This window comes from Pongo pygmaeus, chromosome 1, assembly GCF_028885625.2.
Source record: "Pongo pygmaeus isolate AG05252 chromosome 1, NHGRI_mPonPyg2-v2.0_pri, whole genome shotgun sequence".
NCBI lineage: Eukaryota > Metazoa > Chordata > Mammalia > Primates > Hominidae > Pongo > Pongo pygmaeus.
This window is the reverse complement of record NC_072373.2, coordinates 160,294,203-160,315,968: the sequence shown is the minus strand read 5'-3', so window position 1 is coordinate 160,315,968 and position 21,766 is coordinate 160,294,203. Positions and strand designations below refer to the sequence as shown.

General features: G+C 37.4%; 1 protein-coding gene across 1 annotated transcript in view; it reads left to right on the top strand.

Annotated features, from left to right (window-relative positions):
* Nucleotides 1–21,766, top strand: part of LRRC7 (leucine rich repeat containing 7) — a 572,997-nt gene that overhangs the window by 382,706 nt on the left and 168,525 nt on the right. Inside the window, exon 9 of the mRNA XM_054482958.2 lies at nt 19,098–19,172. Within this exon, the coding sequence (XP_054338933.1) occupies nt 19,098–19,172 (75 nt within the window). The remainder of the gene's footprint in view (nt 1–19,097; nt 19,173–21,766) is intronic.

The following is a 21,766-nucleotide window of genomic DNA, read 5'->3' as shown; positions in this document are numbered from 1 at the left end:
AAAAAAAACTCTCAATAAACTAGGTATTCAAGGAACATACCTCAAAATAATAAGAGCCATATATGACAAAACCACAGCCAATATCATACTGAATGGGCAAAAGCTGGAAGCATTCCCCTTGAAAACTGGCAAAAGACAAAAATACCCTCTCTCACCACTCCTATTCAACATAGTGTTGGAATTTCTGGCTGGGGCAATCAGGCAAGAGAAAGAAATAAAGGGCATTCAAATAGGAGGTGAGGAAGTCAAACTATCCCTGTTCGCAGATGACATGATCCTATATCTAGAAAACTCCATTGTCTCAGCCCAAAAACTTCTTAAGCTGATAAGTAACTTCAGCAAAGTCTCAGGATATAAAGTCAATGTGCAAAAATCACTAGCTCTTCTATACGCTAGCAATAGTCAAGCTGAGAGTCAAATTACAAATGAGCTCCCATTCACAATTGAAATAAAAAGAATAAAACACCTAGGAATACAGCTAACAAGGGAAGTGAATGATCTCTACAAGAAGAACTACAAACCACTGCTCCAAGAAATCAGACATGAAACAAACAAATGGAAAAACATTCCATGCTCATGGATAAGAAGAATCAATATCACTAAAATGGCCACACTGCCCAAAGCAATTTATAGATTCAATGCTCTTCCTATTAAACTACCATTGACATTCTTTGCAGAACTAGAAAAAACTATTTTAAATTCATATGGAACCAAAAAAGAGCCCAAATAGCCAAGGCCACCCTAAGCAGAAAGAACAAAGCTGGAGGCATCACGCTACCTGACCTTAAACCATATTACAGGGCTGCTACAGTAACCAAAACAGCATGGTGCTAGTACAAGAGCAGACACACAGACCAATGGAACAGAACAGAAAACCCAGAAATAAGACTGCACACCTACAATTATCTGATCTTCAACAAACCTGACAAAAACAAGCAATGGGAAAAGGATTCCCTGTTTAATAAATGGTGCTGGGATAACTGGCTTGCCATATGCAGAAAGTTGAAGCTGGAACCCTTCCTTATACCATATACAAAAATCAACTCAAGATGGATTAAAGACTTAAATGTAAAACCCAAAACCATTAAAACCCTAGAAGAAAACCTAGGCTACAGTACCATTCAGGACATAGGCATGGGCAAAGATTTCATGACTAAGATGCCAAAACCAATTGCAAAAAAGCAAAAATTAACAAATGGGATCTAATTAAACTAAAGAGCTTCTGCACAGCAAAAGAAACTATCAACAGAGTAAACAATCTACAGAATGGGAGAAAAATTTTGCAAACTATGCATCTGACAAAAGTCTAATATCCAGCATCTATAAGGAATTAAAATTTACCAAAAAAAAAAAAATTTTAAAGTGGGCAAAGGACACGAACAGACACTCTCAAAAGAAGACATACGTGCACCCAACAATTACGTGAATAAAAAGCTCAACATCACTGATCATTAAAGAAATGCAAATCAAAACCACAATGCAATACCACTTCACACCAGTCAGAATGGCTATTATTTAAAAGTCAAAAAACAACAGATGCTGGTGAGATTGTGGAGAAAAAGGATCACTTACACACTGTGGGTGGAAGTGTACATTAGTTCAACCATTGTGGAAGATAGTGTGAGAATTCCTCAAAGACCTAAAGAAAGAACTAAGATTTGACCCAGCAATCCCATTACTAGGTATATACCCAAAGGAATATAAATTGTTCTGTTATAAAGATGGATACACACGTATGTTCATTGCAGCACTGTTCACAATATCAAAGACATGGTATCAACCTATATGCCCATCAATGACAGATTAGATTAAAAAAATGTAGTACATATACACCGAGGAATACTATGCAGCCATAAAAAAGAGCAAGATCATCTCTTTGCAGGAACATGGATGGAGCTGGAGGCCATTAACCTTAACAAACTAACACAGGAACAGAAAACCAAATACCACATATTCTCACTTATAAGTGGGAGCTAAAAGATGAGAACACGTGGACAGATAGAGGGGAACAACACACACTGGGGCCTACTGGAGGACAGAGGGTGGGAGGCAGGAGAGAATCAGGAAAAACGACTAATGGATAGTAAGCTTAATACCTAGGTAATGAAATAATCTGTACAACAAGTGCTCATGACACACATTTACCTGTGTAACAATCCTGCACATCCTGCACATGTACCCCTGAACTTAAAAGTTTTTTTAAAAAAGAAGAAGAAGAAGAAGAAGAAGAAGAAGGGCCGGGCGCGGTGGCTCTTGCCTGTAATCCCAGCACTTTGGGAGGCTGAAGGCGGGCGGATCACCAGGTCAGGTGTTTGAGACCAGCCTGGCCAGCCTGGTGAAAGCCTGTCTCTACTAAAAATACAAAAAATTAGCTGGGCATGGTGGTACATGCCTGTAATCCCAGCTACTGAGGAGGCTGAGTCAGGAGAATTGCTTGAACCCAGGAGGCGGAGGTTGCAGTGAGCTGAGATCTGGGCCACTGTACTCCAGCCTGGGTGACAGAGCAAGACTCTGTCTCAAAAAAAGAAAGAAAGAAAAAGAAAACATTTGCAAAGACTAGATTGCAAGATCAAGCATGATGCCTTTATGAACTGCAGACAGTTGAGTTTTCCTTCAGGCTGGAGGATACAGTGAAAGGAGAGCCCAAGAAGTAAGCAAGGGTCAAATAAGAGACTTTTTGTATGATATGGCAAAGGCCTAGTGGGGGCTTTGTATTCTTTGGATAATGGGACGACTGTTTCAAGCAGGAGTAATTATACTGAAATGGCCCACAGGCTACAGTGTAGATAGAAGATGGAGGAAGGTAGTAGCCACAGTTTCTTGTGTTTTTTTTGAGAAAGAAAATAAGACAAGTTTGAATTATAAAATGAGAGTGCATGTGTTACACGGTCTTTACTCTTAAATTTAGATTGAGACGAAGTCACCAAAGTTTGCGGTATAGGTGGAGGGTAATGCATTAAAGTGCAGATATTGAAACCTGAATTGCTTCTTTTGTCCAGTTGTTAACATTTTGTAGAACCCAGCCCAGGAAACATAAAATACTGGAATGTAACATCCATGAGGGTTTGTCTATTTTGTTTGCTTTTTCTCCACTACTCAGTACGTGATAGGCCCTTAATAAAGATAAACTGAATAAAATCATTGAAGGAAATAAGGTCTGTCTTTAGTATCTGATCTCCTCCTATGCTACCATCATTCTAAGGCCTCCTGCTTAAGTAACATCATGCTAGGTGTGAACCACTTGTAATTTTTCCCCAGAACACTCCTTTACTTTTGAACCTTACTCATCATATTTTACAAAATGAAGATCAGGCTCTTGCCCTCCCCATATATTAGCTGTATGACTTTGGGCACATTCATTTGATTTTTTACGCCTAAATCTCTGTAAGATAGAGATAGTAGCTAATGCCCATTGAGCATTGAGCACTTACACTTAGAACCAGTCACTGTCCTAAAAACTTTAAATGCCTTAACACAATTAATCCTCAGTATCCTCCTATATGGGCTATACTACTGTCATTCACCTATTACATATGAGGAAGCTGAGCCAAGATAAGTCACACAACAAGTAAGCAACAAAGCCTGGATCTGAACTCAGTCCACCTCCTGAGACCATGCTCTTAACCATTATGCATACTGCCTGTCCAGGGATGCTACCCCGCTCATTGGACAGTCGTGAGGATTCAATGAGAACAATCTACATAAAAACACTTAGAAAAGTGCCTTACTATAGTAAGTACCCAGTAGAAGTTAGATTTTTTTGTTGTTATTGTTTTACTCTATTTATAGCTTCTAGGATCTTATATGTTCGTTGATAGATGAGTCACTTTCTCAAAGGAAATCGGATTATTTCATTTTAGACAGATCTAATTGGGAAAAAGTCATTGTTTGTTTGATGCTCGCTTACACTTAACTTCCTGCGACTTTCTTCATTGTTTCTAGTTCTGAACTGGGGATAAAGAGAGACAAGCCTAGCTCCATTTTCTTAAAACAACCCTCAGATATTCAAAGGAGAGTGTTTTTGACACCTACATAGTCCATTCTTCAGTCTAAGCAGTTTGAATCACTTGCTGTTTCTCTTATGGCATGGTTTCCAGATATTCTGGTTTGATGCAGACACCCTTATACTTGGCCATCTAGATGAAAACAAAATATTATAGCTCATATGTGGAGTAATAGCTGCATATAAAACAGGACATTGAGAGACAAGATTTGAGGATAGTCCTGTCAGTCTGAATTATATTCTCAGAGACAGTTATGGTGCCTTCCTTGCATGGAGTAGGTAGTAATTATTGACTGAATGAATTCACTTATAAACAAATGTGTTAATGAACCCTGAGCTTACTCTTGACTTAAATCCCCATTCTTGTTCACATGTACTTCTGCTTCTGGTGCTATACTTCTGTGATTGGTTTGGGAAACATATAGTAGGACATCATATTAGTCCCTATTAAACTTCATTTTGTTTGAGCTATCCGGTCTTCCAACATTTCAGATCATCTTGGATACTAATTTTGTTATTTCGTGTATTGTCATTCCCTCCAAACATCATGTCATCTGTAGATTTCTCCTCTGGGCCATTAATACAATCCTCCGAGTATTTAAATGGAATATATTATGCTCATATTCTATTAAAATATTCATAAGGGCTTATGGCTTAAAGTGTTTTAATTAATTATAAATCAATCACATCTTAGCAGTACATTTTATCATGAATTGCCATTAAGAATATCTACTTATTTATTCATTCAATAATTATTAAAATATAAAAATATTTTTTCCAAAATGTCACCCAAATTTGAGTAATTAAATTTTTTTAAACATTTTTAAAATTTATGAACATTTTAATATGATGGGCTTCTGAAATGAATTTGAAAAACATGAAATTAATGTAAACTGAAAGTAGGGTCAGACCTTATGGTGCTAACCTTTTCATCATCAAAGAAATTAACTGAAAAACCTAAACAGTCTCAAGGCATGTAATACATTACTATTGGGAGAATGTACAAGTAGGGTTGTCATCAAAAGGTGAACAATTTTAGTCATCTAATTTCGTGTATCAAAAAGAATTTCAACCAGGACTATGAAATTCATGAATAAAAGATTTCCCACTTGTGAGAACTAAAGGGCTAGTAATAAACCAAGTGTATTGTTAAATAAAAGGTTTAAATAAAAATGGAAGAAAGTTTCTTAAAATGAAGCCATACTTCCTTGGTGGATTGCAAAATCTAAATGTTATTAAACAAAGATAGTAAAATTAAAAAGAAATAAAAAGTTATACCCTGAAATATTGATGATCTTAAAATTTAGAAAAAAAGTAATAACTGGAATATCTCAATAAAATATCATAATTATGTCACTTTGGTTAGAGAATATAGCTTTAAAAATTTTATTGGCCAATTTGCATTTATTAATTTTGAGAAAACACCTTCACCTTCATTAATTCAGATTAAAATTTTAATTTTAAAACAGGTTTCATTCTGTTGCCTTCCAGTTGTATATTGCTTCTGGGAATAAAAAGTTTTTTTAATTACAGTATCTACCATGTTATCTCATACAATTTTAAAATTTAAAGGTCTCTTGTATTTTACTAGTTTTACTTTGACAAAATTAGATAAATGGCAGATTATGTTTTTCATTAGTAACATTTCTCTTAACCTCATTTCATCTTAACCTCACAGGTATAAAAATAAATAAAATCAAATTATATCATCCAAATTGGTAGAATAATAGTAATTCATATAGTCAAATAAATGGGTAGGAATACATTAGGAAAGCCAGGAGAACCCACAGACCCTCTGAAGGAAGTGGATTGCTCCTGCAGGACCTGGGAGACACCCCAAATACTGTGAGTGCCCAAATCATGAAATGGGAAAGGGAGATTGTCCACCCCGAGCACATACACCCACCAGGGATCCTGAAGGTCTAGATTACAGAAGAAGATTCTGACCTTACCTGGAGCTGAGTCCATTTAGAGAGCCAAGCAAAATACAGGAGTAAAGGAAGCAGCGGGAAAATCCCTAAGCCATTTCTGCCTGGCCTCACAGGGGTCCTTGAGCAGGGCTGCCAGAGGCACTGGACAAAGTCCACAGGGAGAAGGAAACCTCCAGTTGAACTTTGTAACAATTTGAACTGATCAAGGAGTCTCCTGGCCAGAACTCAGGGGAGGGTGTGAATCTGGTGTGCAGACTCCACAAGTTGGGGAAGAAAGAAAGCCCTACTTTCGCAGCTGGGAGGCAGGTAGCCTGGGGCAAGTTCTCAGCCCTGCTCGCCCACTGCCTGGAAACAGACTCTGTGCTGTTGGAAGGGTCACAGTGGGAGTGAGACCAGCCCTTTGAATTGCGTGGGAGGTGGGTGAGACCTCTGACTGCCACTTTTCCCTACTTCCCTGACAATGAGCATGACACAGCAGAGACAGCCATAATCCTCCTGGGAACATAACTCCATGGGACCTGGGACCCTCACCCACGTCCCCCACAGCAGCCACAGCAAGACCTTCCCAAGTAAAGTCTGAGGTCAGACATGCCTAGCCCTGCTCCCACCTAATGCTCCTCCCCTACACCCTCTGGTAACTGAGGACAAAGGGCAGTATACTCTTGGGAGTTCTAGGGCCCCACCCATCACCTGTTTCTCCCCATACTGCCACAGCTGATACTTTCTTGAAAATGCCACCTCTAAGCAGGATGCCAGATAGCACAAAAATAGTGCACGAGTCAACCACCAAAGCTAAGGAACCTCACAGAGTCCATTTCACACCCCCTGCCACCTCCACCAGAGCAGATGCCAGTATCCACAGCTGAGAGACTCACAGATGGTTCACATTATAGGACTCTGTACAGACAACCCCCAGTCCCAGACCAGAGCCTGGTAGACTTGCTGGGTGGCTAGATCCAGAAGAGAGATAACAATCCTACAGCTCAGCTCTCAGGAAGCCACATCCCTAAGGAAAGGAGGAGAGTACTACATCAAGGAAACACCCATGGGTCAAAAGGAACTGAACAACAGCCTTGAGCCTTAGACTTTTCCCTTCAACAGAGCCTACCCAAATGAAAAGCAACCAGGAAACCAACTCTGGTAATATGACAAAACAAGGTTTTTTAACACCCGCAAAAAATCACAGTAGCTCACCAGCAATGGATCCAAACCAAGATGAAATCCCTGATTTACCTGAAAAATAATTCAGAAGGTTAGTTATTAAGCTAATCAGGCAGTCACCAGAGAAAGGTGAAGGCCAATGTAAGGAAATCAAAAAAATGATACAAGAAGTGAGGGGAGAAATATTCAATGAAATAGATAGCATAAATAAAAAATAATCAAAACTTTGAGAAACAATGGATGCACTTATAGAAATGCAAAATGCTCTGGAAAGTCTCAGCAATAGAATTGTACAAGCAGAAGAAAGAACTTCAGAGCTCAAAGACAAGGTTTTCAAGTTAACACAATCCAACAAAGACAAAGAAAAAAGAATAAGGAAATATGAACAAAGACTCCAAGAAGTCTGGGATTATGTTAAACGACCAAACCTAAGAATAATGTGTTCCTGAGGAAGAACAGAAATCTAAGTTTGGAAAATATATTTTGAGGAATAATTGAGGAAAACTTCCCCAGCCTTGCTAAAGAACTAGACATCTGAATACAAGAAGCACAAAGAACATCTGAGAAATTCATCACAAAAAGATCATCACCCAGGCACACTGTCATCAGATTATCTAAAGTTAAGACAAAGGAAAGAATCTTAAGAGCTGTAAGGCAAAAGCACCAGGTAACCTATAAAGGAAAACTCATCAGATTAACAGCAGATTTCTCAGCAGAAATCCTACAAGCTAGAAGGGTTTGGGGCCCTATCTTCAGCCTCCTCAAACAATGCAATTATCAGCCAAGAGTTTTGTACCCAGCAAAACTACACAGTCTTTTCCAGACAAGCAAATGCTGAGAGAATTTGCCACTATCAAGCCAGAAATAAAACAAGTGCTAAATGGAGCTCTATATCTTTTTTTTTTTTTGAGACGTAGTCTTGCTCTGTCTCCCAGGCCGGAGTGCAGTGGCGCAATCTTGGCTCACTGCAAGCTCTGCCTCCCAGGTTCACGCCATTCTTCTGCCTCAGCCTCCCGAGTAGCTGGGACTACAGGCGCCCGCCACCACGCCTGGCTAGTTTTTTTGTATTTTTAGTAGAGACAGGGTTTCACTGTGTTAGCCAGGATGGTCTCAATCTCCTGACCTCATGATCCACCCACCTTGACCTCCCAAAGTGCTGGGATTACAGGCGTGAGCCACCATGCCTGGCCAAGGAGCTCTAAATCTTGAAACAAATCCTGGAAACACATCAAAACAGACCCTCTTTAAAGCATAAATCACACAGAACCTATAAAACAAAAATACAATTTAAAACAAAAAAACAAGGTATACGGGCAATAAATAGCATGATTAATGGAGTGGTACCTCACATCTCAATACTGACATTAAATGCAAATGGTCTAAATGCTCCACTTAAAAGATACATAATTGTAGAATGGATAAGAATTCATCAACCAACTATGTGCTGCCTTCAAGAGATACACCGAACACATAAGGACTCACATAAACTTAAGGTAAAGGGATGGCAAGACACCCCATGCAAATGGATACCAAATGCGAGCAGCAGTAGCTATTCTTACATCAGACAAAAACTTTAAAGCAACAGTGTTAAAAAAGAGAAAGAGGGTCATTATATAATGGTAAAAGGCCTTGTCCAACATGAAAATATCACAATCTTAAATATATATGCACCTAACACTGGAGCTCCCAAACTTATAAAACAACTACTACTAGACCTAAGAAATGAGATAGACAACAACACAATAATAGTGGGGGACTTTGATATTCCACTCACAGCAATAGATAGGTCATCAAGACAGAAAGTCAACAAAGAAACAATGGATTTAAACCATACCCCAGAACAAATAGACTTAACATATATTTACATGACATTCTACCCAACAACCACAGAATATACATTCTATTCAACAGCACATAGAACTTTCTCCAGGATAGACCACATGATAGGCCACAAAATAAACCTCAATAAATTCAAGAAAATTGAAATTATATCAAGCACTCTCTCAGACCACAGTGGAATTAAACTGGAAATCAACTGCAAAAGGAACCTTCAAAACCATGCAAATACGTGGAAATTAAATAACTTGCTCCTGAATAATCATTGGGTCAAAAACAAAATCAAGATGGAAATTTAAAAATTCTTCGAACTGAACAACAGTAGCGACACAACCTATCAAAACCTCTGGCATACAGCAAAGGCAATGCTAAGAGGAAAGTTCATACCCCTAAACACCTTCATCAAAAAGTCTGAAAGAGCACAAACAGACAACCTAAGGTAACATCTCAAGGAACTAGAGAAACAAGAACAAACCAAACCCAAACCCAGCAGAAGAAAGGAAATAACCAAGATCAGAGCAGAACTAAATAAAATTGAAACCAAAAAATACAAAATACAAATATAACAAAAAACTGGTTCTTTGAAAAGATAAATAAAATTGATAGACCATTGGCAAGATTAACCAAGAAAAGCAGAAAATCCAAATAAGCTCAATTAGAAATGAAACGAGAGATATTACAACTGACATCACAGAAATACAAAAGATCATTCAAGGCTAATATGAACGCCTTTATGTACACAAACTAGAACACCTAGAGGAGATGGATAAAATCCTGGGAAGATACAACCTTCCTAGCTTAAATCAGAAAGAATTACATACTCTGAACAGGCCAATAACAAGCAGTAAGATTGAAATGTTAATGAAAGAATTACCAACAAAAAGAAGTCCAAGACCAGACAGACTCACAGCAGAATTCTACCAGACATTCAAAGAAGAATTGATGTCAATCCTTTTGACACTATTCCACCGGATAGAGAAAGAAGGAACCCTCCCTAAATCATTGTAAGAAGCCAGTATCACCCTAATACCAAAACCAGGAAAGGACATAATCAAAAAAGAAAACTACAAATCAATATCCCTGATGAACATAGATGCTAAAATCCTTAACATAATACTAGCTAATTGAATCCAACAACATATCAAAAAGATAATCCACCATCATCAAGTGGGTTTTATACCAGGGATGCAGGGATGGTTTAACATACACAAGTCAACAAATGTGATACACCACATAAATAGAATAAAAAACAAAAATCACATATCATCTTAACAGATGTAGAAAAAGCATTTGACAAAATCCAGCATCCCTTTATGATTAAAACTCTCAGCAAAATCAGCATACAAGGACATACCTCAATGTAATAAAAACCGTCTATGACAAATCCATAGCCAGCATAATACTGAATGGGGAAAAGTTGAAAGTATTCCCTCTGACAACTGAAACAAGACAAGAATGCCCACTCTCACCATTCCTCTTCAACATAAAGCAATCTACAAATTCAATGCAACTCCCATCAAAATACCACCATCATTCTTCACAGAATTAGAAAAAACAATCCTAAAATTCATATGGAACCAAGAAAGAGCCCACATAGCCAAAGCAAGACTAAGCAAAAAGAATAAATCTGGAGTCATCACATTACCTGATTTCAAACTATACTATAAGGCCATAGTCACCAAAACAGAATGGTACTGGCATAAAAATAGACACATAGACCAATGGAACAGAATAGCGAACTCAGAAATAAACCCTGATACTTACAGCCAACTGATCTTTGACAAAGCAAACAAAAAGATAAAGTGAAGAAAGGACACCTTATTCAACAAATAGTGCTGGGATAATTGGCAAGCCACATGTAGGAGAATGAAACTGGATCCTCATCTCTCACCTTATACAAAAATCGACTCGAGATGGATCAAGGACGTAAATCTAAGACCTGAAACTATAAAAATTCTAGAAGACAGTGTTGGAAAAACCCTTCTAGATCTTGGCTTAAGCAATGATTTCATAACCAAGAACCCAAAAGCAAATGCAATAAAAACAAAGATAAATAGCTGGGACTTAATTAAACTAAAGAGCTTTTGCATAGCAAAAGAAACAGCAGAGTAAACAGACAACCCACGGAGTGGGAGAAAATCTTCACAATCTATACATCTGAAAAAGGACTAATGTGCAGAATCTACAACGAACTCGAACTAATTAGCAAGAAAACAAACAATCCCATCAAAAAAGTGGGCTAAGGACATGAATAGACAATTCTAAAAAGAGGATATACAAATGGCAAACAAACATATGAAAAAAATGCTCAACATCACTAATGATCAGGGAAATGCAAATCAAAACCAGAATGTGATACCAACTTACTCCTGCAAGAATGGCCATAATCAAAAAATCAAAATATAATAGATGTTGGCCTGGATACAGTGAAAGGGAAACACTTTTACACTGCTGGTGGGAATGTAAACCTGTAAACCAGTACAACCACTATGGAAAACAGTGTGGTGATTCCTTAAAGAGCTAAAAGTAGAGCTACCGTTTGATCCAGCAATCCCACTACTGGGTATCTACCCAGAAGAAAAGAAGTCATTATGTGAAAAAGATACTTGCACACGCATGTTTATAGCAGCACAGTTTGCAATTGCAAAAACGTGGAACCAACCCGAGTGCCCATCAATGAGTGGATAGGGAAACTGTTTGTATATAACTATAACTATATATATATATATATATATATACACATACACACAACTATTTTTTATATATATATTTTATATATAAATACTATCTATGAATACTACTAGATACTATATATACTATATATAAATACTACGATATATAGTATATATATAATACTATATATATATACAATACTATATATATATATAAATAAATACTACTCAGCCATAAAAAGGAATGAATTAATGGCATTCACAGCAACCTGGATGAGATTGGAGACTATTATTCTAAGCAAAGTAACTCGGGAATGGAAAAACCAAACATCATATGTTGTCACTCATATGTGGGAGCTAAGCTATGATGATGCAAAGACATAAGAATAACACAGTGGACTTTGGGGACTCAGGAAACAGTAGGAAAGGGGTGAGAGATAAAAGACCACAAATTGGGTGCAGTGTATACTGCTTGGGTGATGGGTGCACCAAAATCTCACAAATCACCACTAAAGAACTTACTCATGTAACCAAACAGTACCTATTCCCCAATAACCTATGGAAATAAAAAATTTTAATAAAAAAAATGAAAAACAAAGTAATAGAACAGCCTAAAATTGCATATACATGGCAGGAGTTATTGGAATTTGTTGCAGTCATACAAAATATGTATTTTCTTTGTGTTAATATTCACACATTAACCATTTTCGTAGCTCATTTTGATTGATCATGGTAAAATCACCTTGAAAAGGATTCACTCTGTCACCCAGGCTGGAGTGCAGTGGCACAGTCTTGGCTCAATGCCTTGTGGGTTCAAGCAATCCTCCTGCCTCAGCCTCCCCAGTAGCTGGGATTACAGGCATGTAACACCACACCTGGCTAATTTTTGTATTTTAGTAGAGATGGGATTTCACCATGTTGGCCAGGCTGGTCTCAAACTCCTGACCTCAGGTGATCTGCCTGCCTCAGCCTCCCAAAGTGTTTGGATTACAGGCATGAACCTCCATGCCCAGCCATTTTGTGTTTGATTTTGATCTCTGTTTTAAAGAGAAAAAACACTGCAGCTGTAAAGTAGACATCTTCTATGTTCCCCCTCCGAGTCGTATTCCAATCCCTCCTTCACCAAGGAAATTACTTCTTTGAATTTGGCATACATCTATTCCATATTTCTATTTTGAAATGTATGTATATGTATTCATCGGTATATAGCATAGTTTTTTTGACTTGTGTAAATTGACTTGTGCTATATAAATTTTCTGTCCTTGCTTGCTCACACAATATTGTTTGCAAGATCTATTCATCTTATTTCATGCATAAACATATAGATAATTCATTTTCATTGCTGTTCATTTTAACAACATATTACTTTTTCATAATTTACCTTATACTGTTGTTTATTTAGGTTATGACCAACTTTTTAATATTATTCTGTAATTAACATTTTTATGTTGATTTTTCTGTATTTTAGATTATTTAAGTTGGATAGTTGCTTAGAAGTAGATATTAAAGTTTTTGAGGTGTGAGATTCATATTTGAAAATGTTTTCCAAAAAAATTACAGTTTATAATCTCAAAACCCATTTATGAGAGTGCTCATCTTACAGCACTTTCACTAGCATTGAATATTCCAAGTTATTCTGGAGTTAATTCACTCATTTTTAATGGAAACAACTGACTTTGTGATTAAATTAAGTAGCATAGAAAAATGTGATCAATGTGTTGGTTGGATGTAAGCCATTTAGTTAAGTTCCAAGATCCACTTTAAAATCATCTATTGATTATGAAATGCTATTGTATCATTTTATGTTGTGGTTTTGTCTTCTTTTCAGAAAGGCCATGGATCTGCTATGCTTTATCTGTGCTATTCTTAGGAAGTTTTTGAAGCTTCCTCTGTAGTATGTTTTATTATAACATCCAGTAATAAAAATATCTTTTTTTAGAAATCAAGCATATGCTTTACTTTCTTTATTGGGTATTTGTGATCACCAACTTTCTTCGTTATTTTGGAATTTCAATTTTAAGCTCTAAAATGATGTCATCTTTGTAGCCAGAAGACCTGAGCAGCAATATCATCTGCAGTTATGCAAACTTCATCAAATTATTCTCATTTTCCCCAGGAAATTGTTATCAGATTATTTATCCATAAAGTGGGATTATTATCACCTTATTATGTTCTTAAATAGATTAAATTAGATCCTTTAAAATAAAGTAGAAATATAGATTAGAATCACTGATTTCTTTCCAAGTAGCCATAGATACCTAAAGTCCCCAGTAGAACCCAGCATTAGAGAAATTTCAGAGGTATGATTGATCATCTTTCTCTGCCACTTTGCCTGACACAGCCAAGAGAGCAATTTATGCAGTGCATCACAGGTTGCCCAAATCCTTGGAAATCATGAAAGGCCTTATGTTCCCACAGCATCCTCCCCCACCTACACACCAAGATTTTATACTTTGTACCTTAGCCAAATCTCCCCAGAGTTACAGTTTGAGTTTTGCCATTATCCAGAACAACTTCAGAAATCTTGAATCCCTAAATTCTACCATAAATTCTAATTTTTCCTTCTTCCACTTCTGTCTGTCCCCTCGCTCCTGCTACACTCCTCTCTGACCTATGGAAACCTGAAGTCTTTTGTTTCTTCTATTTTCTCCTAGACTCAATTCCCTTCCTGGCCCAGAAAAAAAGGTATAATTGTTATCATTGATACAACTCTTTTGATTGCTCTCAGTGATTCCTCTCAAACTACTTCAATATGGACCATTCTCCCCAACTGCTGTTGTATACAAAATTCTTGTTCCCTTATGTTAACAGATTACCTCATTTCCTACTTCATCAAGAAAATTTGAGATCTTCAGAAATGCCTCCCTCAACTACCAGCCCTCCTTCCACCATGCCAACTTACACCCATACCATCCCTGCCGTCTTCCCTCCAGTCTGAACAAATGAGGTGCCTCACTTCTATTCAGTGTCAGCCCTCCCCTTGTGCTGTCAATCTCCTCTTCATTGTCCCCTCTTGGAATTTACTCAGTTGTTGTTTTTTTTTTTTTGTACCATCTTATCTATCTTTAACCTGTTCCTTTTTGCCAGTGTCTTCATGTCAGCTTTCCTTTCCCTTGACCCCTCAGTTTTTTTATAGCCCCTTAACTTCTCTCCTCTCATTCAGGCTTTACAAATAATATTTTACCTGTATTGTGTCTATTTATTTTCTTCTTATTTATCTTCAGCCCACTGTAAGATAGTTATCACCTGAAATGTCTGTATTAGTCAGGGTTCTCTAGAGGGACAGAACTAATAGGACAGATAGATGTATAAAGGGGAGTTTATTAAGTAGTATTAACTCACATGATCATAAGGCCCCAAAATAGGCCCTCCACAAGCTGAGGCGCAAGGAAGCCAGTTCAAGTCTCAAAGCTGAAGAACTTGGAGTCCGATGTTTGAGGGCAGGAAGCATCCAGCATGGGAGAAAGATGTAGGCTGGGAGGCTAAGCCAGTCTACCCTTTTCATGTTTTTCTGCCTGCTTCACATTCGCTGGCAGCTGATTAGATTGTGCCCACCCAGATTAAGGGTGGGTCTGCCCTCCCCAGCCCACTGACTCAAAAATTAATCTCCTTTGGCAACACCCTCACAGACACCTCCAAGATCAACACTTTGCATTTTTTAATCCAATCAAGTTCACACTCACTATTAACCATCACAATGTCTATCAACAAGGTTACTAGTGACCTACTGTTTTTAAAATGGAGTGGGTATCCTCGATCTCTTATTTCATTGGACACCTTTCCTGTATAGGACGCTCTTGTTCACTTCCTTTTTCCTAACACAACTCTATTCATTGTACTCTAGTCACCCTTACACTTCTGGATGCCATTCCTTCTTGTTGCTCTTCCTGTTTTCAGCCCTCAAGTATTAGTGTCCCTTAAGGTACTGTCCTCAGTCAACTCACTCTAGTTCCCCTCACATTCCCCTTGGAGAGCTCATTCACGTGAGTTTCTACCTCCCTGATGCTTCTAAGTTGTATCTCTAGCTAAAACCTATTCTCTAAGCTTCAGATTTTGATGCCAACTGATTCCTGGTAATCTCCACCTATGTCCTCCAGGAACCTGAAGTTAATTATGATCAAAACTGATTTCAGTCTCTCCCATTTATCTGCTTCCACCCCAATACTCTGCATCTCCATTGGTGACATCACCACATGCTGGGAAACTGGAAGACATGTTTGTGCATGACTCACTCCCTCGCCCCCATATCCTGTCACCAAGTCCTACCATTTTTATCTTTTAAATGTTTCCTGAAGCAGCTGCTTGTTATTCCTCATTACCTCTTTCATTACAAGCCCTGTTAAGTTTCCTGTTTTTGTTTTTCTTTTTTCGAATAGGATAGAGTATATATACAGAACACCAATCTGCCAAAATCACTTCCCATTAAAAATATTTTAATTATGCTTCTTCACTTATGCAACAAAGTCTATCTCCTTTAAAAAAAAAAAAATACAAGCTTTGAGTTTCTTGAGGGCAGAGACCATACCATGCACTATGACTAGTATAATGCCTAGCACTTAGAAAATGTTTAATTAGATCTTACTTAATGAAGGGATGAATAAATTATAGAAGTGTTGTGTATCTATTCTTCTCATTCTTTTTTTCATACACTGTCACTGTGTGGCAGAGACAATACTATTTACCAAATAATCCACATCCTCCCTTTGTATTTCCCAACCTTCCTTGTGCTAAGGGTGAGGCCATATAAATAGTTCTAGACATTGAGCTATAAGCAGAAATGCCGCATGGCACTTGCAGCCCAATATCTTTAAGAGCAGTGGTGAATTTTGCACACTCTCTCTTCCCTTGCTTTGGCTCTCCTGACAATCTTGAGATGGTATCACAAGATAATGGGGCAGAAACGCATGCTGGACATACAGTAGTAGGAATAGTGGAAAGTAAGCCTTTTGTGTTAAATCACTGAGATTTCAGGGTTAATTTGTTAAAACAACATAATCTAATTCACCCTGAATAATAATAATGTTTACTGTTACAAGTTTATACATCAGTCTCCGTCTTATTGTATTCATATGAGCTTTTGTTGAACCTTGCCCAGTGGGCAGTCCATTTGCTTCTCCTTACATGTGCATAATGCATAGGAAAAAAACAAAAAAACAAAAAAACATTGGGAGGCTAAGGCAGGTGGATCACCTGAAGTCAAGAGTTTGAGACCAGCCTGGCCAACGTGGTGAAATCCCACCTTAACAAAAATACAAAAATTAGCCAGGTGTGGTGGCCTGTGCCTGTGGTCCCAGCTACTCGGGAGGCCGAGGCAGGAGAATGGCTTGAACCCAGGAGGCGGAGGTTGCAGTGAGCTGAGATCGCACCACTGCACTCCAGCCTGGGTGACAGAGTGAGACTCCGTCATTGGAGAGGAGAGGAGGGGAGGGGAGGGGAAAGGAGGGGAGGGGAGCCACACATGACTGATGTTTTCCAACTCACCTGCCTGTTGCTAGCCAGCCCTCTGTCTCAAAACCTCTGCATATCAGAGTGTGCTCCCTACACATTTTTTTATGTTTTCCATCCTTGCCCAGCCTGACATTTAGGCAGAGCAGTTCATTGCCTGTTCCCTATGATCTAAGTGACAGTAGAAGTATTTTTCTACATGCACACACACACATCCTCCATACTACCTCATGTGTGCCTTTGATTTCACAGCAGAATTCCATGTCTCTAATTTTAAATTTCAATCCTTGTTATAAAGGAAACTTCTCCCAAGAATCGTACCATGTTCTATTGCAAGCACAGGCTAAAGGAATCAGAGACTATCTCCAAAGTAGATCTGGAAGTCTTAAGCTCTCCTAATTTGTTAAGGATGTGTAGATAACCTCCACTGACCTACAATTACTAATATTCTTATGGTAACTTTGATATAATTCCATTCTTTTCTACAAGTATTCTACAAAGTGCACTGCTTTTGTATTTTGGAACCTAAGTGCACTGCTTTTGTATTTTGGAAACTAATTAGGTTCCAAATTTTATTGAACTGTTTTGTATTTTGTTGTTTCAGCAAGTAATAATTCTTTCAGTTAAAAAAAAAAAAAACAGAAAATCTGCCTTCCAGGCTTATATAATCTTACCAGGATCTATCCTTTAGCTCTACTTTCTGTAGAAATGCTCCATCCTTAGACAGGCTCTCCTCTTTTTGTCATGCGTGAAGTTCCCAGGGCTGCAGAGAAAAGCAAAAGTGTTTTCCCCAGAAGTCACAAAGATTCACTGCTTTGTATGTGTTCTGAATGGGCCATGTTCCCATCCTGGACCAATCTCTGTGGCCAGGTGGATACAATGCACTAGTTAGCTGAGGCCTTAATCATCTCCCAAAGTGGTAAAAAACAAACAAATAGAAAAGGAATGGGCTTCAAAGGAAGCACAAGTCCTGAGAATAGGGAAGGGGATAATTTCGGGAGAAAAATTAGGCTACCACTAGGAAGGTTATGATGTTGGCAGCAATAGCAACCTCTGTTCTCTCTATACAGTCTGCTGCCTGGAGTTAGAATTTAGAGACAGCATCTAGTTAGAGAAAGAAAGTGTTTCTTTATATACTACATGTTACACTTTGATCATATTCTCTCTGTCCCTTCTCTGAACTTTTAAAACATATTCTAAAGTATTATCCTATATGCTGCCTTGGTTTTAGTTATTTATAAATATTTCTCTCCCCTAGATCTAGATCTAGATCATCAGCTATTTTAAGGCAAGTACTGGTGGTTAGATGACTGTGCATTCTGCATTGTGCATTACATGTAGTAGGCATCCCCGACTATTCAACAAATAATTATTCATTGAGAAAATGAAAGGATCAAAAGTCCATGGGTCTTCAGGTGGTAGCTTGGGGACTGATTTTTTAAAAGTCAATGGGTCTTATTCATCTTACGCATAGTATTAGGTTGGTGCAAACATAATTGCCATTTTTGCCATTGCAAGTAATGGCAAAACCACAATTACATTTGCACCAACCCAGTGTTATCTCATCACAGTTCTGTAACCCCTGTGTGCGCATGGATGTTTGTGTGCAAGGTGCTAATACACACACAGTAAGAAGCTACTATGTGCCTATGGTAAGCAACAGGGATATGAGGATATAGTGATTACAAAACAAACATTCCCCAGGTCTTCAAAAGTTTATACTCTAGTGACAAAGACAGATGCTTATCAAATAGAGTGTAATATCAGTGCTCCAAAGAACAATTGTAAGGTATTCAGGGAGAATGTATGTGAGTAATAGATCTTCAATTTTATTATTATTGTTCTAACTGATTCCAGATCAATTCCAAATTGACTGTCAGGGAATACCAGTTTTCCTAGAGGTCTGTTAAAGGTGGAATTTCTTAGATGCTTAGTACTAGATTCCCAAATAAAAGCTCAAGATCCAAGAAATTACATCTTATATTTGTGATAAGTAAAAACTAATTTAATTTTCTTTTCCTCTCTCCTTCCTCCCTACCTCTCTCCCAGCCTGAAGTTCTGGATCAAATACAAAATTTGAGGGAGTTATGGATGGATAATAATGCATTACAAGTGTTACCTGGGGTATGTAAGTTTTTATTCTACCATGTTGTCTAGTATTCATGTTATACATTTGTTGTATTTGATCATAATCTCAACTCTTAAATTTCAGTATTTGTGTTTCAAAGTAAAATAATACTCATTAGGAGTGTTCAGTCACCAAGTGTTTTCACCATTTTTTTTTTTTTAGTATTTTATGTATCTTTTTGTGAGTGTTATATGTATACAAAATGTAAGAAAGATTTTTCTTATTCCCTTTGGAGTATATTTGTCATCTCTTCCCACATTTACTGTTCTTTAAAAGCTGAAAGAATTTATAGTTATATTTTTAAAAAGCAAAATACCATATATAATACTAAGTTTTATTTTTACAAAATCAACCTTATTCTTACAGGTAACTAGACAATGGTTTTTATTCATTTTGTTAGAGCTCTTCTGCAAAATAAAAATCTCTCTCAGTTCAGGTGATTTTCAGTAGAACCCATGTGAATTTTTGAAAATGGCAAGGATCACACAGTATTAAAAACAGAAAGTTAAACCAGAGTCAAATTTTTTCCTCAACTAAAGGCCAGCCCAGTACTATCTCCTGAGTATAGGTTTACCAGTCAACTCATTGAGTGTGATTATTCCTACTTTTTCCATCTAACAAAGGAATGTTCCCATAAAACACTGCTCCTTGCCACTTGCATACACACACACACTGAGAGAGAGAGAGAGAGAGCGAGCAAACACAAGTCTCCCTATTGTTTTGTACAACTCCAAACTCCTGGCATTGGTCTAAGTAGCCACAGCAGGTGAATATGTAATAAATCTTCAGCCAACACAGAGGTTTAGATGTGTATTCTCAAAACGAGTTTTATTTCTTTTTTGAATTGACATTAAAAATTACTTAAAATGACAGCAAAACCAACAAGAACAAGACATTTATTCTGTCTTTGAATAAGCATAAGATCACATAAAGGAGAAAATCTGAAACAAAGATTATGGAAAAATAATTAATGCTTTTATCAAAAGATGCATTTATACCATCAAAGACACAAAACAGAAAAATATGCACATCTATTGTTCACTGATTTATTTAAAAATCATGTACCAATAAAGCTCTATGAATCAGAAACTAAGCTAATGTCAGGGTTACAAAGATAATATATTCAATGACCTTGAATATATTTGTTTGAGAAGCTCACACATAGCAGGATAAACAGATCTGGATTTCACTACTCATAGTAGAGCCTGATTTGTGCTATAGTCAAGGTATGTACAAATCCTGAGGCAACACAGGTAAGACACTTACCAATCCCTGTGCAAAGACTGAAGAATCAGAATGTATGCCAGCTAAAAGTTTATACCTCTTCTTCAATATATTTATTTATTAAAAATTACATAGCATTTACCACGGGCTAGGCATTCTCTCTATGTTTTACAAATGTTGATTCATTGAATCCCTACAATAACCCTATGAAGTAAGTTCCACTACCATCCCCGTTTTATAGATGAGGAAACTAAAACACAAAAAAAGTAACTGGCCCAAGATAACACAGCCAGTACCCCAGGGAGCTGTAATTCAAACCAGCGCCAGAGGCTGCTGTTGACTGTAAAGCTCCCAAAGGCTCTCTATGGAACCAATAGAAGGTACAAATGAGAATGTTACTTTTCACAATGGTTACATTCCCAAAATCCGCTGTGCAAATCAACTCACATGCCAAATTTCTCGATAAGTTTGTTATTTAAGTGGAAAGGCAGGGATGAAATCTTCCATAAAACATATAATGCTGCCTAATTTGTCTGTCTCGAGAGTAGATTTTTCATATGTACTGCTAGCTTTATATAGATTCCCTACTTTATTTTGTATACTTGCAGTTGGTATTTTGTTATACACTGTGTGGGAATATCCTACACCTCCCTGCCAGAAATAGCAATGGCTTTCTGGATGTTGGTGCTGGCAAAGAACTGCTTTTCAGTTACCCCAAAATACTTGGCTTTGAATGGTTCATCTCGACTGCAGTCTCCAGCCTATGTCTGTCGGTTTCACAGAATGATTAAAACATTTAATATCATTAGCCATGGGGAAAAGAAGCACATTCATTTTTTTCTTAGTTCATGTATCATAATAAAGTTAATATACTTTGTGAATACTTTTGAATAGTCTGGGCTATTATTTTCCACTGTGTTTTCACAAATCAGAGAAGCAAATAGATAATGATCAAATATTTAGTCTTTTACATAGTTCTATCTTGTGACCATCAATCTAAGGTTAATCAACCAAAATATGACTAAATCATGTATTGAATTCACATTTATTTTAAACAAACTCCAGTATCCTCTTTTACTTGTGGTTTCTACTCTTTCCATTTGCTGCACTGCTCACCTATAGACCCCTCTATGCCCAGAGGATGTGGGATCAACCTTCAGTATCCTCAAGTACTGTAAGAATTTATGCCTTTACAGTCCTCAGGCTATGATTGCTTTGATACAGTGTTTTCAACATCAAAGTGTTATTCCAGAAAGAATGTTTAGGAACTGCACACCAAAATACTAACTTATGCTGAAGATAGCAATGAAGGAAGCTGGAAGCTTCAAGGAGAAAATAAATTTTCTCATGATATCTCATGATAAAG